At 49.6% G+C, this 20,391-nt stretch overlaps 1 protein-coding gene across 1 annotated transcript in view; it reads left to right on the top strand.

The window, feature by feature from the left end:
- The first annotated feature begins 7,174 nt into the window (after positions 1-7,174).
- The window catches only part of LOC144487940 (X-ray repair cross-complementing protein 5-like), a 31,719-nt gene continuing 18,502 nt past the window's right edge, over positions 7,175-20,391 (top strand). The window contains exons 1-4 of the mRNA XM_078205994.1: positions 7,175-7,248; positions 10,432-10,519; positions 11,590-11,728; positions 19,327-19,581. Coding sequence (XP_078062120.1) covers positions 7,175-7,248; positions 10,432-10,519; positions 11,590-11,728; positions 19,327-19,581 — 556 coding nt within the window. The remainder of the gene's footprint in view (positions 7,249-10,431; positions 10,520-11,589; positions 11,729-19,326; positions 19,582-20,391) is intronic.

The raw sequence follows: 20,391 nt of genomic DNA, 5'->3' as shown, positions 1-20,391 counted from the left end.
CCTTATAATTTTTTCCAACATCTTGCCGACAACAGAAGTGAGACTCACCGGTCTATAATTCCCGGGGAAGTCTCTGTTCCCCTTCTTAAACAATGGGACAACATTCGCTAACCTCCAATCTTCTGGTACTATACCAGAGGCCAACGACGACCTGAAGATCAGAGCCAGAGGCTCTGCAATCACTTCTCTTGCCTCCCAGAGAATCCTTGGATAAATCCCATCCGGACCAGGGGATTTATCTATTTTCAGACCCTCCAGAATATCCTGCACATCCTCCTTATCAACTGTAATACTGTCTATTCTACTCCCTTGCAACCCAGTGTCCTCCTCAGCTATATTCATGTCCCCTTGCGTGAACACCGAAGAGAAATATTGGTTCAATGCTTCACCAATCTCCTCCGGTTCCACACATAACTTCCCTCTGCCATCTATAACTGGCCCTAAACTTGCCCTAACCAACCTTCTGTTCTTGACATACCTATAGAACGCCTTAGGATTCTCTTTAACCCTATCCGCCAAAGTCTTCTCATGTCCCCTTTTAGCCCTTCTAAGCTCGCTCTTCAACTCCCTCTTAGCCAATCTAAAGCTTTCTAGTGCACTACCCGAGTGCTCACGTCTCATCCGAACATAAGCCTCCTTTTTCTTTTTAACCAACAAAGAAACTTTTTTGGTGCACCACGGTTCCCTAGCCCTACCAATTCCTCCTTGCCTGACAGGGACATACCTATCACAGACTCGCAGTAGCTGCTCCTTGAAAAAACTCCACATGTCGGACTTTCCCAGTCCCTGTAATCTCCTAGTCCAACCTATGTTTCCTAATTCTCTCCTAATAGCCTCATAATTACCCTTCCCCCAGCTAAAACCACTGGCCCGAGGTTCATGCCTATCCCTTTCCATCACTAAGGTGAACGTAACCGAATTGTGGTCACTATCACCAAAATGCACACCAACTTCCAAGTCTAGCACCTGGTCTGGCTCATTTCCCAGCACCAGATCCAATATAGCCTCACCTCTAGTTGGCCTGTCTACATACTGAGTCAAAAAACCTTCCTGCACGCTTTGAACAAAAACTGACCCCTCTAACGAGCTAGAGCTATAACAATTCCAGTCAATATTAGTCAAGTTAAAATCCCCCATAACAATTGCCCTATTACTATCACTCCTAAGCAGGATTGACTCCGCAATCCTTTCCTCAACCTCTCTAGAACTTTTAGGAGGTCTATAAAAGACTCCCAACAGGGTGACCTCTCCTCTCCTATTTCTAATCTCCGCCCATACTACCTCAACAGATAAGTCCTCATCAAACCTCCTCTCTGACACTGTGATACAATCTCTGACCAATAATGCTACCCCTCCCCCTCTTCTACCTCCTTCCCTACTTCGACTAAAACATTTGAACCCCGGGACCTGCAGCATCCATTCCTGCCCCTGCTCTATCCATGTCTCTGAAATAGCCACAACATCGAAGTCCCAGGTACTGATCCACGCTGCAAGTTCACCCACTTTATTGCGAATACTCCTGGCATTGAAGTATACACATTTCAAACCCTGCTCCACCCCACCTCTGCAATGCCGTGCATTGCAGTCCCCATCCATGCATCCCTCACTTTCAGCCCCACTACTCAGGATCCCTCCCCCCCCCCGAATCAGTTTAAACCTCCCTGCATGGCCTTAGCAAATTTACCCCCCAGGATATTGGTCCCCTTCTGATTAAGGTGTAGACCATCCTTCTCATAGAGGTCACACCTTCCCCAGTACGAGCCCTAATTGCTTAAGTACCTGAACCCCTCCCTCCTGCACCATCCCCTCAGCCATGAATTCAAACCTTCCCTCTCCCTATTCCTCTCTAAACTATCCCGTGGTACAGGCAAGAGTCCAGAGATAACCACTCTGTCAGTCTTGGCCTTTAGTTTCCACCCCAACTCCATAAATCCCTGCCTAATATCCCCTTCCCCTATCCTCCCTATGTCGTGTGTCCCCACATGTACAATAACTTGTGGTTTATCTCCCTCCCCCCTAAGAGTCCTGAATACCCTGTCAGACACATCCCGGACCCCAGCCCCTGGTAGGCAACACACCAACCCTGAGTCCCTACCTTTAGTTCCGACCCTCCTATCTGTCCCCTTAATTGTGGAGTCCCCAATCACAAGGCCCAGTCTTTTACAGCCCCTAACCACCTGAGCTTTCTCACTCGGCTCACCCCCAGAGATCTGCTCTCTATGCTCAGTTGATTCCTCCTCAACTGTAGCCTCCAGCACCGAAAACCTATTATGGAGGGGAACCGCCCCAGGGGATTGTCTTCCCGATTGCTTCTTACCCCTCCTCCTGGCATTGACCCAAGCCTCATTTCTAGGAGTTACTATTTCTCTATAACTCCTATCAACTTCCACCTCCGCCTCCCGAATTATGCGGAGTTCCTCTACCTCCCCCTCCAGCTCCTTTACACGCTCCTCCAGAAGCTGCAATCTAATGCACTTCTTACAACTAAAATCTCCTGAAACACTACTGGATTTCCTCACCACATACATCCCACAGGAGATGCAGCATACTGCCTGAACTGCCATCCCTGAAGCCATTACCAGCAAGAAAAAAAAAACAAAAAACTTCCCCACACTTATAATTAGGTTAGAGGAGGATGGAAGGGTGGGATCCTCTACCAGTGTAGAGGATCGGGTATCTCCTCTGCACCAATTTATAGGGCTAGGGGCCCGAGAGAAAAAAAAAAACTACTACTGAGGGGGAACCACCCAGGTAACTGACTTTTAAAGTTAAAATAAAAACCCTCTGATGGCAGCAGAGAAAAAACTGTTCTCGAGTCGGTTGGTACATGACCTCAACTTTTCTATCTTTTTCCCCAATGGAAGAAGGTGGAAGAGAGGATGTCCGGGGTGCATGGGGTCCTTAATTTTGCCGGCTGCTTTTCCGACGCAACGGGAAGTGCAGATAGAATCAATGGATGGGACTGGGCTACATTCATGACTCTTTGTAGTTTCTTGCGGTCCGTTAGAATAATGGTGTTGGAGGCTGAGCTGTAGTCAATAAATAGGAGTCTGACATCGGTGTCTTTGTTATCTCGGTGTTCCAGGGTTGAGTGCAGGGCCAGGGAAATAATAATGCCTGTTCACTTCTTTCCTGCTTCTGATGTGGCGACACGGTGGTTAACACTGCTGCCTCACAGCGCCAGGGACCGAGGTTCGACTCCCGGCTTGGCTCGCTGTCTGTGTGGAGTCTGCACGTTCTCCCCATGTCTACGTGGGTTTCCTCCGGGTGCTCCGGTTTCCTCCCACAGTCTGAAAGACGTGCTGGTTAGGGTGCATTGGCCGTGCTAAATTCTCCCTCGGAGTACCCGAAGAGAAGCCGGAATGTGGCGACTCAGGGAATTTCACAGTAACATCATTGCAGGGACAAACTGATTGCCAACTGGACATCACATTATGTTAATGTAAGCCTTACTTGTGACTAATAAACTTTAATACAGCCTTGGTGTCATCGTTAACCCATAAAGCAACTCCATCTCCTGCCCTATCCTGTCCATCGTTCCACAATACTGAGTAAGCACCCTTGGACATTCAACTCCCAGTCCTGCTCCTCCTTAACCATGTCTCTGGAATCCCCACCAAACCTTACCCATTGGTCTCGATTGGTGCCACAACCCATTGTCCCCACAGGGAGTGGCACTGCGCCTGCGCGGCCGCGGCCCCGACCCCTCGCGAGACCGGAAGTGAGCAGGCGCGAGCAGCGGGCAGCCGTTTCTCAATCTCTCTTCACGTTCCGGCGATGAACCGCCCCGCCCGCCTGCCTGAGGCCGGAGTTTTTAATTATTATTATTTTCCGCTCCCGTCGGGAATTCTAACTGGGTTTTACCGCTGATTTACCCTCTCCCTGGCCAGACTCAAACTTTTACCCGCGGGGCCAGCAACACATTCGCGTCCGAACCGGCCGTCCGCCTCCTCGAGGCTTCACTCGTCTCGTTTCTGATTGGTTAACGCGGCTGTCAATCAGAGGCACCAAGGGTTTCGATTGGTTGTCATGCCTGTCAATCACTGTCCCTTAGATCCACCCATCTTGTGGCTGATTGGCCTGTTCCCTTCGCTCCTGCTTCTGATTGGCTATGTCACGTGTGATTCATAGCCCCCCCAAGGTCCGCTTTCCTCGCTTGTGATTGGCTTTGTTGCCTTGTCTCCTGCCTCCGATTGGGTAATCCGATAGTCAATTAATCTGTCCCTTGGCGCCCGCCCATCTTGCTGCTGATTGGCTCCTTAGCTCTCCTCTACACCGTATCTGATTGGCCTAATCGGCGATCAATCATTGTGACCCTGGGAACCGCCCACGTTTCGGTTGATTGGCCTCTTGCCTTTGCTCTCTCCGGGTTCCGATTGGTTGATAGCTCCTGTTCGGCTGTCAATCAAACCCAGTGAGTCATTGCCCCTGGGCTTCCTAAAGACATGTTGTGGAGGTGCTGGTGTTGGACTGGGGTGAACACAGTAAGAAGTCTCACAACACCAGGTTAAAGTCCAACAGGTTTATTTGGTAGCACAAGCCACTAGCTTTCGGAGCGCTGCTCCTTCATCAGGTGAGTGTGAGTTGTGTTCACAAACAGGGCACAGAAAGACTCAAACTCAATTTACAGAATAATGGTTGGAATGTGAGTCTTTGCAGGTAATCTTAAAGGTTACATTGTGAGTGGAGAGAGCGTTAAGCACAGGTTAAAGAGATGTGTATTGTCTCCAGACAGGACAGTTAGTGAGATTTTGCAAGTCATGGGGTTTACAGGTAGTGTGACATGAACCCAAGATCCCGGTTGAGGCCGTCCTCATGTGTGTGGAACGTGGCTATCACTCTGCTCAGTGACTCTGCGTTGTGAAGGCCATCTTGGAGAGCGTTTACCCGAAGATCAGAGGCTGAATGCCCGTGACCGCTGAAGTGTTCCCCAACAGGAAGAGAACACTCTTGCCTGGTGAAGTGGAACTCTTCACCGCACAGGACCTTCAACTGATGCTATACACTAGATACATCGATGACATTTTCTTCCTTTAGACTCATGGTGAACAATCACTGAAACAACTATATGATGACATCAACAAGTTCCATCCCACCATCAGACTCACCATGGACTACTCTCCAGAATCGGTTGCATTCTTGGACATACGCATCTCCATCAAGGACGGTCACCTCAGCACTTCACTGTACCGCAAGCCCACAGATAACCTCACGATGCTCCACTTCTCCAGCTTCCACCCTAAACACGTTAACGAAGCCATCCCCTATGGACAAGCCCTCCGTATACACAGGATCTGCTCAGATGAGGAGGATCGCAACAGACACCTCCAGACGCTGAAAGATGCCCTCATAAGAACAGGATATGGCGCTCGACTCATCGATCGATAGTTCCAACGCGCCACAGCGAAAAATCGCACCAACCTCCTCGGAAGACAAACACGGGACACGGCAGACAAAATACCCTACATCGTCCAGTACTTCCCCGGAGCAGAGAAGCTATCACATCTTCTCCAGAGCCTTCAACATGTCATTGATGAAGACAAACATCTCACCAAGGCCATCCCCACACTCCTACTTCTTGCCTTCAAACAACCGCACAACCACAAACAGACCATTGTCCGCAGCAAACTACCCAGCCTTCAGGAGAACAGTGACCACGACACCACACAACCCTGCCACAGCAACCTCTGCAAGACGTGCCGGATAATCGACATGGATGCCATCATCTCACGTGAGAACACCATCTACCAGGTTCACGGTACATACACTTGCAACTCGACCAACGTTGTCTACCTCCATACACTGCAGGAAAGGATGCCCCGAGACATGGTACATTGGGGAGACCATGCAGATGCTACGACAACAGATGAATGAACACCGCTCTACAATCACCAGGCAAGAGTGTTCTCTTCCTGTTGGGGAACACTTCAGCAGTCACAGGCATTCGGCCTCTGATCTTCGGGTAAGCGTTCTCCAAGGCAGCCTTCACGACATGCGACAGCGCAGAGTCGCTGAGCAGAGACTGATAGCCAAGTTCTGCACACATGAGGACGGCCTCAACCAGGATCTTGGGTTCATGTCATTCTATCTGTAATCCACGACTTGCCTGGGCTTGCAAAATCTCACTAACTGTCCTGGCTGGAGACAATACAAATCTCTTTAACCTGTGCTTAACCCTCTCTCCACTCACATTGTCTGTATCTTTGAGACTTGATTACCTGTAAAGACTCGCATTCCAACCATTATTTTGTAAATTGAGTTTGTGCCTTTATATGCCCTGTTTGTGAACAGAACTCCCACTCACCTGATGCAGGAGCAGCGCTCCGAAAGCTAGTGGCTTTTGCGACCAAATAAACCTGTTGGACTTTAACCTGGTGTTGTGAGACTTCTTACTGCACTCTTAAAGCACCATATTCTCCTCTTAAAGGGACAGCTCCCTCCAGGGGAACACATTTCAATAACTGCTGCTTTAATACTAACTTATATTTCTTCTCCCATTGCTCTTCTCTGTTGTATATCATTCCAAACATTTAAAATCCAGATGTGTAATTTAAAAGAGACTTATATTGGGCACATTTCCCAACACCAAGTCTCACTTTCCACCTAGGAGGAGGCCATTCGGTCCCTCGAGTCTGTTCCATCATTCAGCTAATTCATGACTGATCTGGGTCACCTACCTTGAATCTGTTAATACCCTTTGCCTGGAGAAAATTAATCAGCCACAGTGAGGCCAGCACTGGATGAGGCTGGGAGCCGTACATCTCCCTTTGGAACGCTCCACCCCACTGTGGACTGTGGATGCTCACTCGATGAGCATAGTCCAGGCAGAAATCAATAGGACTTTGGGTGCCAAAGGAGGTGGGGAGAATGCAGGGAGGTGGAGTTGAGGTAGATGATTAGTCATGATCTTATTGAATGGCAGGACAGGCTTGAGGGGCCGAATGGTCTACACTCGCTCCGATTGAGAGAGCTGTATGCCCTTGAAGAAGTGAAACCAATCAAGGCACTGTTTTGTTTTTAAATCTTTTTGAGTCCAAAGTGACTGAATTATTCTGCCACCTTGTCTCTGTCACTTCTCTGGGCTAATCCCATGATCCAGGAATGTCTCCTTTGGTTAATGTTGTCCCTTGTACTTCTACCTGACAGGGGAGTTGGCACTTCCTCCACAGCAGATATGGCGGATTGGCAGTCACACTTTCGGAATGAAGATGAGGAGGATCCAGAGGAAGCAGAGGAAAACGAAGGGAGGTCTCCCCTCAACCTCCTCCGCTCCAGAGAGAACAGCCCTAGCTCCCTCAACCTTTCCTCATAAGACCTACCCTCCAAATCAGGCAGCTTCCTGGTAAATCCCCTTTGCACTCTTTCCAGCGCTTCCACATTCTTCTTATAGTGAGGTGACCAGAACTGCACACAATATTCCAAATGTGGTCTCACCAAGGTCCTGTACAGTTGCAGCATAACCCCACGGCTCTTAAACTCCAACCCCCTGTTAATAAACGCTAACACGCTATAGACCTTCTTCACAGCTCTATCCACTTGAGAGGCAACCTTCAGAGATCTGTGGATATGAACCCCAAGATCTCTCTGTTCCTCCACAGTCTTCAGAACCCTACCTTTGACCTGATGGGCCAAATGGCCTCCTTCTGCACTGTAGGATTCTACGATTCTAACATGCTGTACACCTCTCGATAATAAACATTTGAGGCTGAGGAGACGGGTTTTTGATAGGAGAGGGAAACAGGCAGGGAAGTGGAGTTAAGGCCACAATCAAATCAGCCGTGATCTCATTGAATGGTGGAGCATTCCTGTTCCTATTTATTATGTTTAAGTACAACACACTGCGCACGTTTTGATAATTCTAACCCTGACCTGAAACCATAGCCTCAATGAGTGACAGAACAGTACTCACCAGTGCTTCCCCCAGATGTTATATAGGGTGGCACAGTGGTTAGCACTCCTGCCTTACAGCGCCAGGGATCCATGTTTGACTCTCGGCTTGGGTGACTGTGCGGAGTCTGCACATTCTCCCCGTGTCTGTGTGGGTTTCCTCCAGGTGCTCCAGTTTCCTCCGGAAGGATGTGCTGGTTAGGTGCATTGGTCCTCTGGTTCTTGATCCTTCCACCAATGGAAACAGTTTCTCCCTCTTGACTCTGTCCAGATTCCTCGTGATTTTGAACTTTTCCAAGGAAAACAGTTCCAACTTCTCCAATCTATCCACATAACTGAAGTCCCTCATCCCTGGAACCACCTGGACCTTTTCTGAAGCCGTCATATCTTTCCTAAGTTGCAATCTCCAGAATTGGACGCAATACTCCAGTTGATGCTGGACCAGTGTTTTGTAAAAATTCATTTTCACTCCCTTGCTGTTGTACTCTGTGCTGTTATTTATAAAGACCAAGATCCCATGTGCCTTTTTATCCACTTTCTCAACTTGTCCTGCCACCTTCAGTGATTTATGCACATATACACCCAGGTCTCTCTGCTCCAGCACCCACTTTAGAATTGTTTGTTTTATTTTATATTGTGTCCTATGCATTCTTCCTACCAAAATGAATCAGAAAGAGGCTATTCGGCCCATCGAGTCTGCACCGACCACAATCCCACCCAGGCCCTACCCCCATATCCCTACATATTTACCCTCTAATCCCTCTAACCTACGCATCTCAGGACACTAAGGGCAATTTTTAGCATGGCCAATCAACCTAACCCGCACATCTTTGGACTGTGGGAGGAAACCGGAGCACCCGGAGGAAACACACGCAGACACGAGGAGAATGTGCAAACTCCACACAGACAGTGACCCAAGCCGGGAATCGAACCCAGGTCCCTGGAGCTGTGAAGCAACAGTGCTAACCACTGTGCTAGCGTGCCGAATCATTTTGCGTTTCTCAGCATTACATTTAATCTGATACTTGTCCATTCCATCAGCCCCGTCTTTGTCCTCTTCAAGTTTAACACTATCTGACAGTTCACAGTCCTTCCAAGTCTTTCTTAATTCAATTTTTGCAAACACATTTCCAGCTTCATGACAGGTGGCACAGTGAAGGTATTCCTCCCATGTGACTCAGCCACAACTTCAGAAAGATCTGAATCCTTTCTCTCTCCACAGACACTGCCAGACCTGCTGAATTTTTCCAGCATTTTCCATTTTTATTTCAGATTTCCAGCATCCCCAGTTATTTGATTTTATTAGATGAGTAAAACGCTATCATTAAGAAACCCACCAACGCCTCTATTTTCTGAGGAGACTAAGGAAATACAACTGGAAGAATGCTTTCGATGATGCATCTGTAGGTGTTGGTGAGAGTCGTATGTCCGCAGATAGAAAGCATCCTTTCTGGTTGTATCACAGCTTGGTATGGCTCCTGCTCTGCCCAAAACCGCAAGGAACTACAAAAGGTCGTGAAGGTAGCTCAATCCATCACACAAACCAGCCTCCCATCCATTGACTCTGTCTACACTTCCCGCTGCCTTGGCAAAGCAGCCAGCATAATTAAGGACCCCACGCACCCCGGACATTCTCTCTTCCACATTCTCCCATTGGGAAAAAGATGCAAAAGTCTGAGATCATAGTACCAACCGACTCAAAAACAGTTTCTTAGAATCATAGAATCCTACAGTGCAGGAGGAGGCCATTTGGCCCATCGAATCTGCACCACCAACTATCCCACCCAGGCCCTATCCCCGTAACCCCACATATTTACCCTGCTAATCCCCCTGACACTAAGGGACAATTTAGTATAGCCAATCAACCTAACCTGCACATCATTGGACTGTGGGAGGAAACCCACGCAGACACGGGGAAAATGTGCAGACTCCACACAGACTTTCACCCAAGCCGGGAATTGAACCCGGGTCCCTGGCGCTGTGAGGCAGCAGTGCTAGTCACTGTGCCACCGTGCACCCCTGCTACCATCAGACTTTTGAATGGACCTACCTCCATTAAGTTGATCTTTCTCTACACCCGAGCTATGACTAACACTACATTCTGCACTCTCTCCTTTCCTTCTCTGTGAATGGTATATTTTGTCTATATAGCGTGCAAGAAACTATACTTTTCACTGTATACTAATCCACGTGACAATAAATCAAATCAAACCAGGGTGACACCCCCCCCCCCCCCCCCCCCCCCAACCCCTGCAGTCTTTCCGGGGCCTTCTCTGAGTGATGTCACTGCGGTTCTAGCAGTTAGAAGGTCGTTGAGCCACAGCTATCGATTTTTTTTTACAAAAGAGAATGTATTACATCCACTCACAGAGATGTCCAGCTGTTACAAACACCATAAATCCCTCCTAATACAAAGAAGCGTGTAGTGGTTGGAGAATGATCACAAGCTGCGATTACTCGGTTTTGTCACCGGCCGCTCTTTTCTAACAGTTAAGGTTGTGACGTGTTGATTTATGTTTCAGAGGACATTTGATACGCAGGCAGGGACAGCTTAGTCTTCCTCATCGATGCCTCGGAGGCCATGTTTGAAATGAATGGTGAGGCCACTTCAGCATTCGACATGACTATTCAGGTAAGAGGAGACCAGTGACAGTGCTGTAGGTGACAGTCGTTAAGTATGTTCAGGGCTGAGGTAGACAAATTTTTAATCAGTCAGGGAATCGAGGGTCTTGGGGATAAGGCGGGAAAGTGGAGTTGAGGATTATCACATCAGTCATGATCTCATTGAATGGTGGAACAGACTCAATGGGCTGAATGGCCTCCTTCTGTTCCTATGCCTGATACTCGAATGGTCCTATAAAACCAGATGTCTGTCTCTCCCTCACATCTCTGAGAGACACACACACAGTCCCTCTTCTTGAAAACATTCAAGGCACATTTTTACCTCAAAAAAGGTTTTTGAAATTTGTCCTGATGTTTTTCAAAAATACTGTGAAGAATATCTACCGTGCAAAAGGGACAGCACGGTGGCACAGTGGTTAGCACTGCTGCTTCACAGTGCCAGGGACCCAGGTTCGATTCCCGGCTTGGGTCACTGTCTGTGTGGAGTTTGCATGTTCTGCGTGTGCTGAGTGTTTTAAGAACATAAGAAATAGGAGCAGGAGAAGGCCATCTAGCCCCTCAAGCCTGCCCCGCCATTCAGTAAGATCATGGCTGATCTGATAGTAGTTTAGTTCCACTGACCCGCCCACTCCCCATAACCCTTAATTCCCTTATTGATCAGAAATCTATCTACCTGTGACTTAAACATATTTAATGAGGTAGCCTCCACTGCTTCAATGGGCAGAGATTCCCTACCCTCTGAGAGAAGAAGTTCCTCCTCAACTCTGTCCTAAACTGACTCCCCCTTATTTTGAGGCTGTGTCCTCGAGTTCTTGTTTCCTTTCTAAGTGGAAAGAATCTCTCTGCCTCTACCCTCTCTAGCCCCTTCATTATCTTATATGTCTCTATAAGATCTCCCCTCAGCCTTCTAAACTCCAACGAGTACAGGCCCAATCTACTCAATCTCTCCTCATAAGCTAACCCCCTCATCTCCGGTATCAACCTGGTCAACCTTCTCTGTACTCCCTCCAAGGCCAATACATCCTTCCGCAAAGGTCGGTTGATAGTGCTGCTGACTGATTAGACTCTCTCTACTTGCAGTGTGTCCACAGGGTTTACACCAGTAAGATTATTAGCAGCGACCGTGACCTCCTGGCTGTCGTGTTCTTTGGGACTCAGAAGCACAAGAACTCTGTTGACTTCAAGCATGTTTATGTCCTCCACGACTTGGACACACCAGGCAAGTTTATCCCCCAGATCTGGAGCAAGTCCGTTTAAACTCGGTGTGGGATATGTCCCTCCCTTGGGACTCTGCTCTGTGCACGTTGTGGTGTAGGTACGCAGCTGGGAGCAGTAAAGTGACAATAACCAGGCAATCTGATTCAGTGATGTTGATTGAGAAGTAACTATTGGCCGGAATACTGGGAATACACTTCAGAAGTATTGACTGTAAAGCGTTTTGGGACATCTGGGATTGGGAAAGGCGCTATATCAATGCAATTGGTGCGTTTTGGTTGCACTTTTCACATTTACCCACCGTCTTCTCATGGGATCACTGATATGAAGAGCAGGCAACAGGCATGATGGACTGAATGGCCTCCTCATCATAGAATCCTACAGTGCAGAAAGAGGCCATTTGAGCCAGTACTGACAACAATCCCAGGCCCTATCCTTGTAACCCCATATACTTACCCTGCTAATCCCCTGACACTAAGGGTTAATTTAGCATGGCCATTCCACCTAACTGTACGTCTTTCAGACTGTGGGAGGAAACCAGAGCACCCAGAAGAAACCCACGGGGAGAATGTGCAGACTCCACGCAGACAATGACCTGAGGCCGGAATTGAACCCGGGCCCCTGGCGCAGTGAGACGGCAGTGCTAACCACTGTGCCACCCGTGCCACCATGTATGTAAAATTCTATATTTCCTTGATCCCATTTCCTTTGTCCCTCTGTCCAGTTGGGTTAACATCCTTTCTGCCTCAACCACAAAACTTGAAAATAAATTTCACATGTTTACAACTCACAATTCTCCAGGACTTGTCTGGACCACAGGAACGGAATGAACATTCTGCTAATAAGAATAGTCTATTTGAAACTCCAGATTTAACGCCCATTCTTGGACCTAATTGCTAATTACCGCAATCTCAGCCCGTCCAGAGCCACTAAGCGGACAGCTCAAGTCCAGATGAGATTCTGTTTCCATGGAGCAGAACATGTGTCTCCTCGAGCCCACTTCCACTGGAGGTGTGGGCAACTCTGGCTGGCATAAAGAACAAAGAATAATACAGCACAGGAACAGGCCCTTCGGCCCTCCAAGCCCGCGCCGCTCCCTGGTCCAAACTAGACCATTGTTTTGTATCCCTCCATTCACACTCCGTTCATATGGCTGTCTAGATAAGTCTTAAACGTTCCCAGTGTGTCCGCCTCCACCACCTTGCCTGGCAGCGCATTCCAGGCCCCCACCACCCTCTGTGTAAAATATGTCCGTCTGATATCTGTGGCATGAGGCACCATTTTGCAGGACAGCTCAGACTGAGGTTCAAAACGCACAAGTCCTTGGATGCATTGTTTTGAGGTCCTGGTGGAATAGAAATATTGTGGTTACAAATTGTGGTGAACCATCGTTGGTTCCCATTGGATACTGCTGAGCCGGGGCTGGCCAGGACTACAAGGATGTACATATGTTACTGTTGGATTGTGCTATTGTTGCTGTTGGGTTAGGGTGGGGTTGTTACACCTTTGTATTGTAGTGTTGTGGCACATCCCAGTCGGGCTCCGCCTCCTGGGAGAGGTATAAGAGTCCCTGCTCTGGCCGGGACCCCTTCAGTCTGGGATAGTGTATATAAGTTCTGGTAGCTTCATTAACAGTAAATAAAAGCCTTTCATTTACTGAGCTTCAAGCCTCGTGTCTGAATAGCGCATCAATTTTATTTACTGTCGTTAAACTCTCGTCGAAAAAAAAAGAGAGAGAGTATGGAGCAAATTCTCAAGCCGGAACGCCTTACGCTAGATCCACGTGCGGTGGGCGCTTCTAACACCTTCGACCACTGGCTGAAGTGTTTCGAAGACTACCTGGCAGCCTCCGCAGCGGTCACCACAGATGATGACAGACTCCGGGTCCTCCATGCGAGGGTAAGCGACACTGTCTACCTCGCGATCCGTGCGGCCACTAATTACCCCAAGGCCCTCGAGCTTCTAAAGAAGCGCTATACCAAACCACCTAACGAGATACACGCTCGTTACCTCCTAGCCACTCGACGACGGCAGTCTGGCGAAACGATGGAGGACTATGCCAATGAGCTCCTACAGCTAGCCAGGGGCTGTGACTGCAAAGCTGTGTCGGCTGAGCAGAGCATGTACGACCTCACCCGAGATGCGTTTGTGGCCGGGGTCGGATCGTCGTACATTCGACTTAAACTGTTGGAGAAGGGTAACCTTAATCTTACCCAGGCCATCGAGTTAGCAGAGATGCTCGAGTCGGCTTCAAAGAGCTTAGTTTTATATCCGGAGGACCACGTGGAGACAACGTGGCAGGAGCAGTCGCAAATCCCTCCTCGTCCCTCGGGTTCGAAATGCTGTGTAATGGCGTGCTCCCATTCGGGCCAGACGACGGCTGCAGCCCCGTGCGGCCCGCGGTGCTACTTCTGTGGAGGAGCGAAGCATATCCGGCAAAAGTGTCCCGCTAAAGCTGTATTGTGTACCGCATGCGGTAAAAAAGGGCATTATGCAAAAGTGTGCCAATCTAAACCCAGGAACAGCAGTGCGGCCTGCGATTCTTCAGAGCTTGGGTCATCATCGTCGAAGTTGTCGTGGGGTTCGTCCACGTGCGAGACCAGGACGACGCCATTACGGTCGACGGAGTCGGAGTATGACCACCAGGGGTCGCTGAGTTTGGCGCCCTCACCCACGTGCGATTCATGGGGGCAGCCATGTTGGTCGACACTGACCACGAACGACCAGCAGGGGTCCTCCGCATCGATTTCAGCTGCCTGCAGTGGCGTTCATGAACCAACGGTGGCATCGATCATCCTGGACCAGGCCAAGCCTCAGAGACTCGACCGTTCTATGATGAATATCCAGGTAAATAATCATGTGATTTATTGTCTGTTTGACAGCGGGAGCACTGAGAGCTTTATCCACCCAGACACTGTGAAGCGGTGTGGACTTCAGATTCAACCTGCCAAACAGACAATCTCTATGGCATCGAGGTCCCGGTCTGTTGCCGTGCTAGGGAGTTGCGTGGTAACCTTGAAAGTACAAGGCACAGTTTAGGAGCGCTTCAAGCTCCTTGTGTTGCCGTATCTTTGCGCGCCAATACTTCTCGGACTAAACTTCATGGTCCACTTGAGGAGTGTAATCCTACAGTACGGTGGGCCACTCCCTTCACTGGCAGTTGGAAAACAGCAGCAGCCTCCAAATTGCCCAACGCGCCCCGCCTGTAGCCTCTCGACGCTGAAGATCACCACACCCTCCTTGTTTCAGAATCTTGTGCCAGGCTGCAAGCCCATCGCGACTAAAAGTAGGCGTGACAGCACTGAGGATCGGATCTTCATTAGATCTGAGGTTCAGCGGCTCCTCAAAGAAAGGATCATACAACCCAGTGTTAGTCCGTGGTGAGCACAGGTCGTGGTGGTCAAGAGCGGGAACAAACCCCGGATGGTCATTGACTACAGTCAGACCATTAACCGATATTCGCAGCTGGATGCGTATCCCCCTCCGCGCATATCTGATATGGTCAATCAGATTGCGCAGTACCGGGTGTTCTCCACCATAGACCTCAAGTCTGCCTACCACCAACTCCCCATTCGCCCAGAGGACCGACAATACACGGCTTTTGAGGCAGATGGTCGCTTGTATCATTTTCTCAGGGTTCCCTTTGGTGTCACCAATGGGGTCTCCGTCTTCCAGCGTGCTATGGACCGAATGGTGGACCAGAACGGGCTGCGGGCTACCTTCCCGTACCTGGATAATGTGACCATCTGCGGCCATGACCAGCAGGACCACGACACAAACCTCCTGAACTTCTTACGCACTGCATCTCGCCTGAACTTGACCTACAACAGGGAGAAGTGTGTGTTTCGTACGCGCCGTTTAGCCATCCTAGGATACGTGGTGGAAAACGGGGTCATTGGCCCTGATCCAGACCGTATGCGCCCCCTTGCTGAACTTCCCTTACCTACTAGTGCAAAAGCACTGAGAAGATGCTTAGGCTTCTTCTCTTATTATGCGCAGTGGGTTCCCAATTACGCGGACAAAGCCCGTCCGCTCATTAAGTCCACGACTTTTCCCCTAACGCCAGAGGCCCGATTGGCCTTCGATAAATTGAAAGCCGACATCGCGAAAGCTACGATGCACGTGGTAGACGAGTCCATCCCCTTTCAGGTGGAAACCGATGCATCTGATTTCGCCCTGGCCGCCACACTTAACCAGGCGGGCAGGCCCGTCGCATTTTTTTCCCGCACCCTCCAAGGCCCCGAAATTCGGCATTCAGCGGTGGAAAAGGAGGCCCAGGCCATTGTGGAGGCCGTCAGACACTGGTGCCATTACTTGGCGGGAAAACGGTTCACCCTGATCACGGACCAGCGGTCCGTGGCGTTCATGTTTAACAACACGCAGAGGAGCACGATCAAAAATGACAAGATCTTGCGGTGGAGAATTGAACTCTCCACCTATAACTACGATATCATGTATCGTCCAGGGAAACTCAATGAGCTCTCGGATGCCCTCTCGCGTGGAACATGCGCTAGTATTCAGGAGGACCGTTTGCACGCCCTCCATAATGATCTGTGCCATCCTGGGGTCACTCGGCTCTACCACTTTGTAAAAGCCCGCAACCTGCCTTACTCAGTGGAGGACGTCAGGTCGGTAACAAGGAGCTGTCGGATTTGCGCGGAATGCAAACCGCACTTTTACCGACCTGACCGGGCACATTTAGTCAAGGCCACTCGTCCCTTCGAGAGGCTGAGTGTTGATTTTAAGGGCCCCCTTCCCTCAACAGATCGGAACGTGTACTTTCTCAATATCATCGATGAGTACTCTCGGTTCCCTTTTGTTGTTCCCTGCTCGGATACATCCGCTGCCACGGTGATCAAGGCATTCCATGATCTTTTTACCCTGTTCGGGTACCCCAGCTACATCCATAGCGACAGGGGCTCGTCGTTCATGAGCGATGACTTGAGGCAATTCCTGCTCTCATACGGGATTGCCTCTAGTAGGACCACGAGTTACAACCCTAGGGGTAACGGACAGGTGGAACGTGAGAATGCTACAGTCTGGAAGGCTGTCTTACTGGCGTTGAAGTCAAAAGGTCTTCCAGTCTCCCGTTGGCAAGAGGTGCTCCCTGATGCGCTCCATTCTATTCGCACCCTCCTGTGTACGGCAACCAATGCTACTCCCCACGAGAGGATGTTCTCATTCCCTCGGAAGTCTTCCTCGGGGACCTCATTACCGTCTTGGTTGACGTACTCAGGACCCGTCCTCCTGCGGCGACATGTAAGGGCCCGCAAGTCTGACCCGTTGGTCGAACAGGTCCATCTCCTCCACGCCAACCCTCAGTATGCCTATGTGGCATACCCTGACGGGCGAGAGGACACGGTCTCGATCCGAGACCTGGCGCCAGCAGGGGACGTAGCAACCCCTGTCGCTCCCATACCCCCAGTAACAAACCCATTATCTCTTATTTCTTCCCCGGACACGGCGCGGGCAGCATCGGGACCATTGCTTAACCATTTTACTCCCATGTACAGCTTGCCTGAGCCCAGAAGATGGTCGCCACCGCAGGGCGTGTCAGGATCCCCTGGACTACCGTCACCTCAGGGTCAACCGGCCTGTGAGTCCGTGGAAGAACAGCTGGACGCCGTTTTGGGGAGAACGCCACCGCAAGTGCCTACTCCGGTGTCACCGCCGGTATTGAGGAGGTCACAACAACGGTGCGGTCCCCCTGACCGCCTGAACTTATGGACTGCTGACATTTTATTCTGGGTTTTTTGTACCCCGCCGGCCTTTGTTTTCAAAGGAGGGGTGAATGTGGTGAACCATCGTTGGTTCCCACTGGATAGTGCTGAGCCAGGGGCTGGCCAGGACTACAAGGATGTACATATGTTACTGTTGGATTGTGCTATTGTTGCTGTTGGGTTAGGGTGGGGTTGTTACACCTTTGTATTGTAGTGTTGTGGCACATCCCAGTCGGGCTCTGCCTCCTGGGAGAGGTATAAGAGTCCCTGCTCTGGCCGGGACCCCTTCAGTCTGGGATAGTGTATATAAGTTCTGGTAGTTTCATTAACAGTAAATAAAAGCCTTTCATTTACTGAGCTTCAAGCCTCGTGTCTGAATAGCGCATCACAAATGCAGGTCAGATGCTGGGAACTCTGCGGGGAGTAACTCACCTTCTGACTCCCCCAATATCTGTCCACCATCTACAGGGCACAAGTCAGGAGTGTAATGGAATACTCCCCACTTGCCCGGATGAGTGCGGCTCCAACTTCACGCAAGAAACTCGACACCATCCAGGACAAAGCGGTCCACTTGATTGGCATCACATCTACCACCTTCAACACTCTCACTCTCCTCCACCGAGTGGCAGCCGTGTGTACCATCTGTAAGATGCTCTGCAGCAACTCACCTAAGGCTCCTTCAACAGGATAAAGTAGACGTGGAGCGGATGCTTCTGCTGGTGGGGCATTCGAGGACGAGAGGTCATAGTCTTAGGATAAGGGGAAGCAAATTTAAAACAGAGTTGAGGAGAAACTACTTCTCCCAAAGGCTTGTGAAACTCTGGAATTCGCTGCCCCAAAGTGCAGCGGATGCTGGAACAGTGAGTAAAATTAAGGAGGAGTTAGACTGATTTTTTAATTGGTAATGGGTTGAAAGGTTATGGGGAGAAGGCAGGAAAATGGGGATGAGGAGCATATCAGCCATGATTGAATGGCGGAGCAGACCCGATGGGCCAAATGGCCTAATTCTGCTCCTATATCTTATCAACTTATGAACAGCACCTTCCAAACCCATGACTTCTACCATCTAGAAGGAAAAAGGCAGCACATATCTTGGAACTCCGCCACCTGCAAGTTCCTCTCCAAGCCACTCACCATCCTGACTTGGAAATATATCGGCCGTTTCTTCACTGTCACTGGGTCAAAATCCTGGAAGTCCCTCCCTAACAGCACTGTGGGTGTGCCTACACCACAGGGACTGCAGCGGTTCAAGATGGCGGCTCACCACCTACTTTCTCGAGGGCAATAAGAGATGGTCTAGCCAGCAACGCCCACATCCTATAAAAGAAAAATTAAAAAGCCAAGAGGAGGAGAGTTCTAACCCCAGGATCCTTAAGTTTGAAAGTGTAAGAGCAGGTTTCTGAGGCCTCTGTCCCTAATAGGTCATCATCCTGTATCTATGTAAAAAGAACATGGGCCATTTCCTGTTTTTTATTCATTTGTGGGACACGGGCGTCGCTGGCTGGCCAGCATTTATTGCCCATCCCTAGTTGCCCTTGGAGGGCAGTTGAGAGTCAACCACATTGCTGTGGATCTGGAGTCACATGTAGGCCAGACCAGGTAAGGAAGGCAAATTTCCTTCCCGAAAGGACATTAGTGAACCAGATGGGTTTTTCTGACAATCGACCATGGTTCATGGTCATCAGTGGATTCTTAATTCCAGATTTTTAAAAAATTGAATTCAAATTCCACCGACTGCTGTGGCGCCATTCGAACCCGGGTCCCCGGAACATTAGCTGAGTTTCTGGGTTAATAGTCTAGCGATAATACCACTGGGCCATCGCCTCCCCTGGTGTGTTTAATAGATTGATGTTCGAATCTGACTCTCTCTGTCTGGGCTCAGGTGCTAAGCGAGTACTGGAGTTGGACCAGTATGAGGGGGAGAAGGGGAACAAGTCCTTCAAGAAGAACATAGGCCACAGTACCGATGACTCGTTGAGCGATGCTCTCTGGGTCTGCTCCAATCTCTTCAGTGACGTCACGCTGAAACTGAGCCACAAGCGCATCATGCTGTTCACCAACAATGACAACCCACATGCTAAAGACAGCTCCAAAGCACGACTGACCAGAACAAAGGCCAATGACCTGCGAGAGACAGGTCGGCAAACCACTGTTACCATCAAGCCTTTGTCAGCGACTGGTTCAAAGATGTTGAATCACAAAGTCCTCACTTAAGATTGCAGTTGCATTGCCGTGAAGTGCAACTTTATGTGAAACAACTTTAAACAAATCAGGTTTTTCCATTGAAACCAATGTGAAAGCTGTCTTTAGAGTCTGTAGGACATTTCTCAACATGATAACTTGTGAGTGAAAATATTTAACGTTGCTGAATTACTATAGCGGTCGATGGAACAACTTTTGAAATGAAATCAATTTAAAGATATAAATATACTTTGCTCCGGTTTTCTGCCCATCATGCTTGCCGAATCTCCCACGTGCCACACATTCCACTCGCTGACCCTCCCTGTCGTTGCCCCTTCAGCTCCCCGCCTCTTCCACTCCCTCACCTTTCCTCTTGCTACCAGCCCTCTGGCTTATGGCTGCCGCCCCCCCCCCCCCCCCGATCCTTGACCCTCTGGGTCACTGCAGACCCTCTTCCTCAGCTTGTCACCTGAGAGCAGAGATTTCAGAGGGTTATCGGACTGGGGTGCAGGTCGCAGAGACAGGGTGGGCTGAGGCAATGGATGGATTTGACAAGATTGAAAATAGTGCTTCGCACAAAATTGGAGCGTAAGTAGGCCATTCGGCCCCTCCCGCCTGCTGTGCCGTTCAATGAGATCATGCCTTGTACGTTTGTGTTTCAAATTCCACATTCCTATCTACCCACAATAATCTTTGATTCCCTCGCCTAACAAGAATCTCTCTACCTCTGCCTTAAAGATATTCAGTGACCCCCCCCATTGCCTTC

Source organism: Mustelus asterias, unplaced genomic scaffold (assembly GCF_964213995.1).
Source record: "Mustelus asterias unplaced genomic scaffold, sMusAst1.hap1.1 HAP1_SCAFFOLD_1147, whole genome shotgun sequence".
Classification (NCBI taxonomy): Eukaryota; Metazoa; Chordata; class Chondrichthyes; order Carcharhiniformes; family Triakidae; genus Mustelus; species Mustelus asterias.
The sequence above is the reverse complement of the archived record's forward strand: the minus strand, read 5'-3'. Positions and strand labels throughout refer to the sequence as shown.